Consider the following 14,031-nt stretch of genomic DNA (forward strand, 5'->3'; position numbering starts at 1 on the left):
CTCCACACACCCCAGCCCTCTGCCCTGACCTCGAGTCCCCCCCAACACCCAGCCCTCTGCCCTGAACCCCCCACCCCAGGCCTCTGCCCTGACCGAGTCCCCCCCCCAACACCCAGCCATCTGCCCTGAACCCCCCCACACCCAGCCTTCTGCCCTGACCTTGAGTCCCCACCAACACCCAGCCCTCTGCCCTGAACCCCCCCACACCCAGCCTTCTGCCCTGACCTCGAGTCCCCCCCAACACCCAGCCCTCTGCCCTGAACCCCCAACCAGCGGGCTGAGCAGGCTGGCGGTGTAAGATCAGCATTTTAATTTAATTTTACATGAAGCTTCTTAAACATTTTGAAAACCTTGTTTACTTTACATACAACAATAGTTTGTTATATAATATACACTTAGAGAGAGACCCCTTCTAAAAAAACGTTAAAATGTATTACCGGCACACGAAATCTTAAAGTGAATAAATGAAGACTCGGCACACCACTTCTGAAAGGTTGCCTACCCCTGCTATAAGCTCTTTGGGGCAGGGACTGTCACTTCTGTGAAGCACCCAGCAGGCTCTCAGACACTATGCAATGAAAGTGGTTCTAAGCAGTGTGACAAGCAGGGCTGAGGGGGCTTGAAATTTGTGGGTTGCAGGTTTGGAACATATCTTGGAAGTGGTTAGTCAAGCAACAATTCCTGCAGCCACCTCACTCTCCAGGGCAAGATAACTGGTTCTGGCTGTGATGGGAGTTGTGTCATTCCCAGTCAAAAGCAACATGGGGACTTAATAGCTATCAAGTTCAGGCCCAGCAAACCCCACAGGTGCGGGGATTATGGAAAGCCATGTAGTCACTGGAGTGAGTCTGTGCCTACCCTGCTAATCATGTCAGATAATACTCTCATTAACAGACACACTCATGCTTGGTACTAATTATGGTGCTCTCTGATGGGAGATTTCTGGGGCATGAAGCCCAGGGTCGCCGCTAATGTCACTCAAAGGCGCTTTGTTTCCTTCCCACTTAGACAGGGTTGGTCCCTATCTCCCATTTCATAGCCAAACTTTATCCAATTGGTGCCAACGATTTGACAACGGTCCACAAGCTGCATTGCAATGGCCCTTATCTTCAGTCCAGAGCTGCAGCCACTGAGGCTACAGGGCCCGAAGCTCAGCGTTCCAGCTACCCGGCTACTTGGATCCAGATGGGGCTTCACGGGCTGGGACCTGCCACCCTTTGGCCTAGAACAAACTGGGCGATGCTTTCACACACTGGGCTTCGGCCACCCTGCTTTGTACTAGAAACGGACCGACGTGAAAAACCTCAATCTGAACTTCCATGCTATCTGGGATGTTGAGGCTTGGCCCATTATAGACATGGGCCTGAGTCTTGGGGTGAGATTGTCTCCCCCATGGTGGCCTACAGTGCTGTAAAACCCCTTGTGCCAGTAGGCACCAGTGCTGACACCTGCTCTGCGTGTCTGCCAAGCCAACAAAAACCAGGCCTTGCAATTAACATTAGCTCCATTGCTGCAGCCTCTCAAAGCAGGTAGGCACTTGTTTGCAGCTCCCTGCCCAGGCAGTGCCATAAATTGTCTGTTTCTGCTCCACTCGCCTAATAATGAGCTTTCCAGAGCAGGGACTGTGTCTTCCCTACTCTCTGTAAAGTGCATGGACATTCACACTGCTAAAGATTGGGTTAATAATGCAATAACTAACAGCAATAATAAACGACTAGTAAGGTTTGATTCAGTGCATGCTTGTTTTTACACTACCACAGAGGGGGCAGCATCTTCATCCCCAGATAGGGGAGCATACGCCAGTGGAGGGGGAGCTCACAAATCTTCCCCCCCCCCACCCCCATCAGGGTATTGTTTTTCCCTTTCATGGTTGGAGCAAGGGGACAGATTTTCTCCAATGGCCCCGTTCAGGCTCAGGAAGGGTAAAGAGGGCAGAGATCAGGTTTCCTCTGAAGGGAAATACTAGGCTTCCCTTTGATCCACAGGAGCTCTCTCTCTGTTGTTAGCGCCAATGCTCTAATTTGTTCGGAAGGTGGAATCGGGCTGAGAGTCGCCCTCATTTAAATGTTTATCACAGAATCATGACGGTGCAGGAATAATTCAGGACACAGTCCTAGCCTGGAGTGCTTGCAAGGTGGGGAAGAACAAGCTAGGGATGGGGACGTGGGGGGTGTTCATGCCAAAGTAGGTTTGTTTTCTGACAAACAGAACTGTTAGTTAATGAGCAGATTGGACCTCACCCCATGCCACTGCCCTACATGCTCTGCAGGAACCCAGAGCTCTAGGAGTACACCACTATTGCCCTGCAGGCCCCCAAATGCGGCCTGTTCAGGGCTGGGTCTGCTCTTCTACTTAGCCTTTCCCTTTCTCCTATTGTCAGCCCTTTGGTACCTCCTCAGATTAGTGAGGACATGTAGGGTTTGCGATATTTCAGAGATGACTGAGGCAGGTTTTAGGATAACTTACTTATTTACCTAACAACAAGAAATAGCTTGCAAGTCAGCACAGCACAGATGCTGCTGTAATCTAGCCTGGCTTTATTCTCTTGTCTCCCTCTTCCTAAAAAAATCATCCCTGCATCTGTGTGCGAGTCTGTAGGAAGTGTGGCCTAGCATCGTATCCTGCAGGGTGTGACACAACTTTTAACCTCATAATAAAGCTCAGCCTTTTATAGCAGAGGGTAGCTCCTCACATTACAGGCTAGGATCACTGGTTTGTCATCGCAGGTCTGTTCATGAGCACTCGTACCCTGCAAATCCTGGTTTGTTATTGTAGGGTTGCTCTTAAGTGCTCTGCTACACACACTGGTGTATTATTGTAGAGAGGCTCCCTGACTCTGTACTGCACCCAATGGTTTTTTATTGGAAGTTTACTCATGCCCCAGCACTCAGAAGCACTAGAGATTTTGCCTGTTAATTAATTTTAGAAAAATGTATGAAGAGCATTTAACTTCCAATCATTTGCGCCCAAGGGTCAAACAATAAAGCTTCCCACAGCTACAGAACATAGCAAGGGATTCAGAGCGTCTAAAAATCCTAAAGGGAGAGACAGAAACCCTGCCTAGACACCCCCCTTCCCTCAGCTCTAATCCTTGCTCCTCTGTGAGTTTATGTAACCCCACTCTTAAGGGAATCAGCTGCTGTCACTAATAAGGCTCACCTGCTACTCTGCCACTGGCCCTGCCAGTTAGCATGGTACAGGGATGGAAGGATGTTTGGGGAAGTGTTTTAACTCCCTCCTGGCCAGTGCCGATGCAGGAGTCCCTCCATCCCATCACAGACTCTCTTCGAGAGCATTTCTCCTGTGCTATTATTGCTGAGGGTAGCCAGTGACTGGGAGCCTTTAACCCTTTGGTATCTGTTCTCATAGCCCATGTCAGCATTAAATATTACCTCCCCCTGAAATCTGATTCCCCGCACAGAAGTGCTGATAAATCTGGTGTCTTGGAATAGAGTTTCCACCAGAGGTCATGAGTTTAAAGAGGCAGCAGGAAAAGCTGGAGGTGCTGGATCAGCAGCTATGCTGAGTCCCACACTCTGTAAGAAATTTCTTGGATTCCCAAGTAGCTCTAAGGTCACCAATATAGAAAATGGGGAACGGTACTGGCCGTGATCCTGGGGCCTCCTTCATTTGTGAAACATCACACTATGTTCAACCAGCAGCCAAGGACAAAGGTAATTGCTGTCCCTGAGTGCATAGGACAGCTGTTCATTTGGAGTTGGGACACTTACTAGGTCCCACTGAAGGCAAAGCGTGTTTTGACACTCACCTCACTGGAAGCAGGATAAGGAACCACCATCTATAACGAGCCCCCAGAGAAGGTTCACGAGTAGTTCTAAATTCAGCAAGTTCTCACAGCCCTGCTTTTTAAGATTCCCTGGGGCCCAATTCAACTCCTAATAAACTCATTAGAGAAGATCGGCTTCTTAATGAACTCTAACTCTGCAGCAGTACTTCGAGCCTAATCCAGAACCTGCTGGAGTCAATGGAAAGCCTCCCTATTGCCTTCAATAGGCTTTGGACCAGGCCCCAATTTTCCAAACAGCAGCGTGTTCTTATCTTGTCTGTTTTTGTGGCTTAATTCTCCAGGGCAGAAGTGCGAACTCTGGCTCTGCGGATGCGTCTTTACCTTGGCCGACATCCTACTGGGAGCCACCCTGCACCGCCTCAAGTTTCTAGGACTGTCTAAGAAATACTGGGAAGATGGCAGCAGACCCAACCTACAGTCCTTCTTTGACAGGATACAAAAACGCTTTGCCTTCAGGAAAGTTTTGGGAGACATACACACCACCCTTCTCTCAGCCGTGGTACCCAATGCCTTCAGGCTTGTCAAACGGAAACCCCCCTCCTTCTTTGGAGCCTCCTTCCTTATGGGATCTCTGGGGGGAATGGGATATTTCGCTTATTGGTATTTAAAGAAAAAATACATCTAATGCTGGTTGTTTGGTGTTTAGTTTGGTGTCTCTGTGCTGTGTGAAATCACGATGAATCCTCAGTAACTGTAATGAAATTTGAAACAAGGTATGAATAATTATATTGTTGATGTAACATTCCATAGTTAGAAGTAGAAACTTATACTGCAAGGAAATAAGACACAAAAATAAGTCAACTTATAAATGGCTTTTTTTAGGTTTAAGTATTAAACGGTAGCGACCGGTGAGTGTCACACTCGGGCACTTACTGGGCTTACACACCTGTCATGGAGTGAAACTGCCTCCAGAGCAGGCAAATTCCGGTGGAAGAGAGATGGCAACCCCGGAAAATTTTCAAAACCCCAGGTTAAACTATGGGATTTGGATACTCTGTGCTGTACCTTTATGTTTTCAAAATGTACATTGGCCGCATCACACATTTCACAGGTGCAAGTAGAGGGGCCATTCTTCTTCTAGAAACTGTTACACTCTTGTGATCTGGGGTCTTTCCTGGAAGCAGAGAGGACACAGCCAGTTGGGGGGTATAGTAGCCGGTCAAGATCAAGGTAGAGTTGAATGATTTAATTATCCATTTTTTAAATTATTTCCATTAAATCAAATATTTTTAATGAGCTTCTCTTAGAATGTATCCACCTTCTACGCCTGCTTTTTTTTTAAATGTTTAACGTGTGTCTTTTACTAAGAGCCACATTTATTTCTCAGTGATATCATTTTGACTTCCAGACTGAATTCTGTCTGACACAGATTTTTTTTTAGCCTTGCAGCTCTTTGCCTTGAATTTCCTTTCTGGATTTGCAAAACACCTTTCACCGACTGAGCTTCTTGGGACTCTGAAAAATGCAAGCGTTCTCAGAACTTTTCTGCACTTGCCTGAAGACGCTTTTGTTTTCTCTTCTGTTAGGGGCTCTTCTCAGTAATTTTCTCCCTGTGTATTTTCTTAGAGACACTTTGCACAGAATCACGTTTATCACTTTCTTGTGCCTTTTGCATGTTGGAAAGAATAATGGGTGTCACTGCTACTGATGCTTAGAAAACTACGAGATCCAGAATAAACCAGATGGGAGGCGTAACTGCTTTACATTTCTAAATGTGTTTAACATCAGTTGACTCTTATTTCAAAGTGGGTCAGTATTTGGAGGGATTGTCAGATGGTTTGTGCTGTTTCCTTGCACAGTAAGGATTGATATAAAGCCCAAATGGAAGCAATATAACCTCCCTTTCAATCAAATCTTTCTAGCGAGATCTAAGCCTGTTAGAATTTCCTCTACCTAGTTTTCAGAGCTCCAAGTGATCACTGGCAAATAGCACTGCATCTCTAGATTTGGTAGCTAACAATGAACGCTGCACAAGTGCTAGGAATCACATTGTGCCTCGCCTCTGGTACAAAGTGGCAAAAGTAGTTTCTTTATGCATTTGTGAGACGTAGGATTTCACAGCAACGTCAGTGGTTCCCCGCCCTGCGAGTCATGAAATCATGAAAAATTCACCAGAAACAACATGAGGGACCAATGTGTACATTTTTGGACAAATGTGCAGACAAAAATGCACAAACTTCCTCTGTATTTTCACGATCAGTTACACATACAGTTGAGCATGCAGTCACTCGGTTTGAGTGTGCAATCATTTGCACATAGATGAGGTACCCAATTCATGCTCACATTTTTCCTAGACGTTAGACCCATATTTTTCAAAATGTGTGTGTATGCATGCATTGCTCTATTGGTACATGCAAAACATGCCTCCATTGGTACATGCAAAACCCTCATACCAGCATTTGTACATGCAACTTGGGCAACTGTACATGTCTATTTACATGACCAAATGGGTGTAATGTTTTATGGGTAAATTCATTCCTACAAATATTGTTGGTGTATTTGTGGAAACTTGGTGGTAATTTGGCCCGAAGTATCCAGTATAGGAGACACTGAATTTGGTACATTTTAAGGAGGGCAGGAGACGGAAGAGTCTCCCAATTTCCTCCCCTTGTTTAAAAGCTTGAAAGGGAAATGGCTAATGTAGGAACACGTGGTTGCCACACTAGAGCAGGCCAATGGTCCATGTAAAGCAGTGATTCTCAACCTTTCCAGACTACTGTACCCCTTTTTCAGGAGTCTGATTTGTCTTGCGTACCCCCAAGTTCCACCTCACTTAAAAACTACTTGCTTACAAAATCAGACATACAAATACAGAAGTGTCATAGCACACTATCACTGAAAAATTGCTGTCTCATTTTACCATATAATTATAAACTAAATCCAGCTGGAATACAAATATTGTACTTACATTTCATTGTATAGAATATAGAGCGGTATAAACAAGTCATTTTCTGCCTGAAATGTTAGTTTGTACTGCCTTCGCTAGTGCTTTTTATGTAGCTTAATGCACTGCTGGAGGCACCTAGGTACTACGGTGATGATCACAGTGAAAGAAACTCTCTGGACTCGAATAGAAACATACCCGACAGCGAGCACTAACTGGTAATGCTTACCAGAGGGGTCCTCTTCTGAGATTTTTATGTCGATTAAATAAACAATTCAGAAAAGGTGGAAGAGGCAAACAACTCCGGCATGTTCCCAGTGTCAGTGAGTCTGGTTTCCCTAGTAATTCACTCAGCAGTGAAATCAGCTGGAGACTCTGGCTAAAGTAAGCACTCCAGGGAAAGACAGTGAGAGTAAAAAATGGCAATCAGAGGGACTGTTGGGGAGAGTAGGTGGATAGCAAAGGCACTGCCACAATGAACCACTGGATGAGCATTACCATTCCAACCAACCTATATTAACGCACATACTTCATTATGGTGCAGTCCTGCTACGGTTAGAAGCAGTTAGGATCAAATGTAATCCCAGATCCACATGAGTTGGCCTTTATCTGCAAGCCTCTTCTATTCACTCAGGTGACAAATGGTTCTCTCCCTATCACTGTAACCTTAACGTGGAACCAGGCAACAGCTGCAACAGAACCCTCCTAGACAAGGGTTTCCCCGCCTGAGGTGCTCTTGATAGGCAGAACTAGTGACCAGCTGCAGATGTGGCACCCCAGCCCTTAGGGCTAGATGGGGACTTCAGGCACAGCCCTGAACAACAAGGGGTGGCGCATAAGTTGCAACACCACATGATTGCTGCTGGGTGACGTGCCTGAGACCGAGTAAATTCCCATTTTGCTTCTGGGCATAGTAATTGACAGCTGTCCTACCCATCAGTAGTTGCTACCCCTCTCCCCCCTACTGACTTAGCTACATAGGCCGGTAAGCAGGGGATGGGGGTTCATGCCGAGGATCTGCCCATTCCCTGCCCCGGCCCATTTACAGGCTCCTGGGAGGGAGTAAGCAGGCAAGTAGCTCCACTTACTCCTTTGAACTAAGGCCCCCAGAAGGGTGTAAGGAGAATTCTTCTTCCCTTATATGGGGGTGTAGTTTGAGCCACAATCTAGCCCTATGTGTTTTAACTTTCATTTTAAAAGGGCCTCAACCTGGCTTTCGATTTTGCTCCTCCTATTTTCAGCTTTTAAAAGTCTAACTCCCTGATTTGTGGATGCAATCAAGTTTTTAGACATCTAAGTGCCTTTACGTTTTTCTTTGCGCTCCAATCCTGAACCTGCAATTATTTGGGGACAGAAAATCAGAGGCCACTTTCAAAACTTTTGGTCTTTTAGTATTTATCAGAGATCTGTGTTTTCTGTGGCAATGAGTGAGCTGTGGATACATTGTGTCCTTTGGGTAATCAAGACTTTAACTTTCAGCTGGAGATTCCAAACAATTTCTTCTCTATTCCCAGCTATTGTTCCAGTTAAAATGGCTCCCAAAACAAAGGTTTTTAAATCTCTTTTTTTCTGTGGGTTTTGTTTGAAAGCTTCAATAATGAAAAAGGTAAGTGTACGTCATTTTATCTGGCAATTGATCTTGTCCTGTCACACCTTACTAGTCTCCTTCATTTTTCAAGTCAGAGGGGAAACTCCCCCCCCCAGAAATGGTGCATTCAAGAATAAAACTGATCAGATGATGAGGGGAGTGAGAACATGATATAGCGCCTTTCCTTTCTAGGTTGCCAATAAGAGCCAAGCCCAGGTTCGCAGTGTTCAAAGAACAGCTGGTGACTGTTTTGTGACTCATGTGAAATTAGTGGCAGGATCATAGTCTGTTTCTGACAAGTGTCCACATGACACAATTGTGGGCAGCCTGAACAACTCGGGTACGGAGTGCAGGGCCATGGAGCTAGAATTATCCTCTCAGATTGCTCCTCTAAGGGCGGGATTGGTCAAGGTCCTTAGATGGGGCAGAGTGGGGGAAGTTTGCACTGGCACTGCACGTGTTGTGCCTGTTTGAGACTAAATAGATACGTGACTTCGCATCCAGGACATCAATCAAAAGGGGGGGAAAATCATAGCAAATGTTAGTGGTTGTGAAACATGAGTCATGTTTTAAACTTATGCCAAAAGAAACTCTACAGCATTGGTCAACACCATCAAGAGTTAAGGCAAACCAATCTGAGTTACTCCAAAATCCTGTTTTAGGACACAACAATAATGCACCAAATTTATCAGCTATTACTAATGGCCTTTAGATATTGATAAGTCACTGAATGAATAATCCAAGGATAAGGAAACTGCTCTATCAGAAATTAAATAACCCAGTTTTGCATCTGCAGGTATTCATAGGATAGTGGCGAATAAAGTTCTGACCCAACATTGAAGTCAATGACAAAGCTTTCATTGATTTAGTGGGGCAGAATCAAGCCCCATGGCCCCAATTCACCAAACCAGTGCTTTTGTTATCCAACAAAGAACTTAATCACATGCTTAACTTCAAGCACATGCTTAACTCTCATTGGCTTTAATGGGGTGTAAACATATGCATAAGCACTTGTGTGAACAGGGTTAGACCTCAGCATGTGCTGAAGGGTTTAGCTGAATTGGGGCCTAAACGACCAAGAACTAGGGAATCCAGACCAATCCATTTCCAGTACTGAATATAACTAATGCCAGGTTTTTAGCTGGTTGAGGCCAAAAATGATGGATCTTTTGTTCAGTCTGAAATAAATACATTAAACCCATGAGTGCATTTCACATCCTTTGTTCTTGCGTTGGTTTTCTAGCATGTCCAAGTGACTTTACGTTTTGCTATTACATTGTCCTTTATTGTACAGGGACATTTACAAGAGTTTCCCATGCTTCACTATGAGAAATTACACTATACGAACAGTCTGTCATGTTTTTTAAAATGACTTGTATATTGGAAATATTATAATCTTGTTTTAAGAAAATAAAATAGATGGGTAATTGGTTCATCACAGATTTATTGGTGTAGATTTCTTTACCACTTACTGCACTTTGCAAGAATGCCAGGGAAGTCAATCTGTAGCAACCAGGGAAAGTGGAAGTGAATGGAAGCTACCGCCTGGAACTTGTCTGTATACTGAGTCTAGCATTTTAGGTACACATAGCTTTGGTTGTAGCTCTCAAACACTCTAAAATGGATTGCTTTGCCTTCCCGTTCACCTTAACATTGACCAATTCTTGTTTCCTAGACAGCAGCTTCAATATAAACAATAAATTAGTCTCTGAACTACTTCTCTGTTCATGTTTTGGCTGAGAATGAAATGCTCGTGCATTTGTCAGAATAGCAAAAACTCATGGTTTAGTGTATGAGGAGGGGAAGTGGGTTCTGTTCCTGGCCCTGGGAGACCTTTGGCAAGTCATTTTACTCCTCCCTGCCTCCGTTTACCCATCTGTAGCTTGGGGAGAAGAACTCTCAGCTACCTCACAGGGGTGTAGGGACTGTACAAATAATGTAATTTATTGGGTAGGAAGTGCCACATAGTTTCAAGAAAAACTTGTTCCTTTGGCCCAGTGGGCCGCACCAAGGGCCAAATCCTCCCTTGAGGTAACCTCTGAAATCAATTGTAGTAATATCAGGGATACAATTGCCCCAAAGATTCAGCTCTGTCTTCAGAAGCCAGGGCCATACACTGGTGTGATCAGCCATCTTGGATAAAGTCACATGAATAAGGTAAGATGACGTGTAGCTTGATGAATGAAGAGTTAAATCACTTTCAGGATTTCAACATAGAGAAAAGCACTAGGTTTACAGGTGAGACTAAGAAAGCTGCCTGCGATGAGAGATGGGATCATCCTGAGCGCCCCCCAAAGACCCATCATGCTTCCCAGGACATAAGATCAAAGCTCAACAATATTATTTACCCAGGCCCAGGTGACATATATAATGGGAAGTGAGTATGTGAGTAAAGACATACTAAAGCTATTTCACATGCAGATACAGCCCATTGACTGTAGCAGCAACTATAGCCTTGCATGATCCCTTACATGGGGCCTTTGCCAGTGGATCCATGCACAATAGTTCGTAGACCCACTGGCTACATGCCCACCTCCTCCCCTGGTCTGCTCACACACACCAGTTCCTTGGCATGATTCTGCACCCCTTCTTATCTGCCAGGGGCAGGTATCCTTGGTCCTGCCTCACCATAGGGCACTGGACTAAATGATCCTTTGTGGTCCCTTTCAGCCCTACATTTCTATGATTCCATGCCAGCTCCAAAAGGCCTGATGCCCAAAATATATTAAGTTTAAAAGGTGAGCCTGTTGTGAACTGCTAGTGCCACTTGGCATCACAGACACTAGAGAGAAAAGTCCCTTCACTGCCCAGCCATCTAATCTATATCCTGCTGCCCCAGTCCTTTAACTAGCGCAGGACTATTCCCTGCAGTTTATTCTCCAGTCCTTCACACACCATAGGGGACAGTCAGCTGTGGTCTTCTTCTGTCCTGCTCTTTAAAGTTGTTCCTAACAGTTGTCTGAGATCGTACTGGGACCCATGTCAAGATCTACACAGAGCTTCACAGCATTGTCTCTCTCCTAAGACAGGTGATTTCAAACACCGCTTTGAGAAACTAGGGAGCAGAGACTAGCTCACTCCAGAAACAGGTAACATTTTTGGAGGTGTCATCCCAACTCCATGTGTATAAGTCCCCACCTCTAGGAGAACACACCCTTAGCCTGTACCACTGGCAGAGTGAAAACACTTAAGCTTGAATAAGAAGCGATTTTGGAGGTGATCCAGTGTCTGCAGAGTTGTTCCCTGGTAGCTACCGCTTTGCCAATTATTCCCCTTTCCTCTCTGGACAGTAGAAAGAGCTACCAAGACAATAACAGGCAGATTTTACCTGAGTGACAATCGGTATGTTTAAACAAATGATTTCATAGGCATTCTATGGTGCTCACCAGCTCATCTTTAATGGATTTATCCTCACAATACTCCTGTGACGCGGGGAAATGTTGTCATCCCCAGTCTGATGGATGACAAACACAAAAAGTGATATTCTGGCTCTAGTGAATGAAGCCAATGGGAATTTTGCCATTGCTTGCAATAGGGCCAGACCTTCACCCTAACTGACTTGCCTAAAATCAGTTGGGAAATCTGTGACAGAGCCAGGAACCGAAGCCAGATCTCCCGAGGCTCGGGCCAGTGCCTTAAATCTAAGACCAGCCTTCTTGTCTGTTGCAATAAAAGGAAACTGTCACACATAACTTGTGCTAATATTTCAAACTCTTTGAATCACAATAACCAGATAATATTTTGCAATATATCAAGTTACTAACCTTTACAAAAGTACCAGCAGGGAGGATCCTTGCCCCCAAAACACTCACACACACCCCCAACAACATTTGAATTACACCTCTACCGATATAACGTGACCCGATATAACACGAATTTGGATATAACGCGGTAAAGCAGTGCTCCGAAGAGGAGTGGGGGCGGCGCTGTGCACTCCAGTGGATCAAAGCAAGTTCGATCTAACGCGGTTTCACTTATAACACGGTAAGATTTTTTGGCTCCCGAGGACAGCATTATATCGAGGTAGAGGTGTACCTATAAACTTAAAAAATGAAATCACTTTGATAAAAAAAAAAAAATAGCATTCCACACTGCTCCACAAACCAAACCAGAAAGAACAGGCTCTGACCACAGGCTGCTGGGAGCCTGGAATGCAGGAGTCTTTGAAGAGCCACAGTCTATAAATACAAACTACAACTAAACTACTAACAAATGTGAAACATGAAGAAACAACAGGTGCTTGTTTCTGTGATCTATAAATAGAGACCATCCCAAAATGTGGAAGCTGCACTTTGAGGATCATTCCAAAGTAACACAGTGCATGATACTATTGCAGGTGAAACAAGACCCCAAATTTGGGGTCAGAGCCTGGGGTCCAAGGGGAAATGAGCTGATTTGAAAACAAGGCTGGAGAAACAAAAAGACAGCAAGTTTCAGGGATTCAGTCTTACCTCTTTCTAAGATGAATCTGGTGCAGAGCTCAGTCGAGCCCCTGACCAGGAAGGCAAGTTCCAAAGCACTGTCCTTTCTATAGTTCCATGGTTTCCCTCTTTAAGGATGCAGCTAACCCCAGACACATCCCATACATTCCAAGCCATGGTCTGCTGAGCCCATCACAGGCACCCTTATATCACCTGCACGTCTCGTAAATGTATTCTCCCTCTTTAAAGGCAGGAATACTTCAGGGGAAGGCTGTACAGACATGTAGCAGCATGAGGTTCAGGTAGGTTTGACTTCAACGTGACAAACATTATGGAATAGGGATTAAATCCATAGCTGGTGTAAACGGCCATTGCTCCACTGAATTCCACAGAACGATGACAGTTTACCCCAGCTAAGAATCTGCCCTCTGAGCTCTAAAATTCATTACATTGTAGGACATGATTTGGAACACCACCCTCCTACTCATGCAGAGATACACCTAGATGAGACATCAATAGAGGGCCTTAGAAATATGATAGATCAATTAGATTGTTACTCATATTTAACTTCTCTTGTTTAACAGTTCAAGGCTCTTTCCAGACATCAGAGAGGTACACAGTACAAGTGGTCTCTCACCTCATTTTATGGCTCAATATACATAGGGTTGCAGTGAGCCTTAACATTAAATGTTTTTCTGTATATTTTTTATCCTGGATATTCAATTCTCCCTGTTCCCCAACTTTTATCCCATTGTATCCTTGTTGTGTTCAGTTTTAGCTCCAGAACATCCTTCCTGTGTCTAAGCAGCAACTAAATTTCTTGCTGAGCCTACCACCAATGCCCCTCTTTATGCCAGCTACTACAGTGTACAATGCCCATTGTCCAAGACAACCAGAGCGTCAGCCTCATCTAGTCCACCGAGAGTCACTAGGTTTACCAGTGAGTACAGGGATCAACCTAACAGAACATGCAGCTGTGCAGGTGCACTGGAACTATTTGTATTGTGCGGGTGCTGAGAGCCATTGAACCAAACTGTAAACCCTATATATTATGGAAACCACTTTACGCTAGGGGTGCGGTAGCACCACCAGCACCTGTAGTTTCAGGACCTATGCAGCTGTGTGACCACGATACTGGGCCATCTGCAAGTGACAGTCACCCTTTCTGCCAGGAATCCAGTGCATCTGTGGTACAGCTCTGCACAGTGCAGAATAGACCTATGGATTATCAGTACATTTCCATCCCATGCTAGCCCTGGGGTATTTTAGTCTAACTTTACAATTGCTGCCTCAGCTGTTCATAAGGAGTATTGTCATCATAGTTCAGAGC

General features: G+C 44.9%; 1 protein-coding gene across 1 annotated transcript in view; it reads left to right on the forward strand.

Annotated features, from left to right (window-relative positions):
• Positions 1–5,530, forward strand: part of GDAP1L1 (ganglioside induced differentiation associated protein 1 like 1) — a 31,760-nt gene extending 26,230 nt beyond the window's left edge. Inside the window, exon 6 of the mRNA XM_034787950.1 lies at positions 4,090–5,530. Coding sequence (XP_034643841.1) covers positions 4,090–4,433 — 344 coding nt within the window. The 3' untranslated portion in view covers positions 4,434–5,530. The remainder of the gene's footprint in view (positions 1–4,089) is intronic.
• The last annotated feature ends 8,501 nt before the right edge of the window (positions 5,531–14,031 follow it).

Source organism: Trachemys scripta, chromosome 12, assembly GCF_013100865.1.
Source record: "Trachemys scripta elegans isolate TJP31775 chromosome 12, CAS_Tse_1.0, whole genome shotgun sequence".
Classification (NCBI taxonomy): domain Eukaryota; kingdom Metazoa; phylum Chordata; order Testudines; family Emydidae; genus Trachemys; species Trachemys scripta.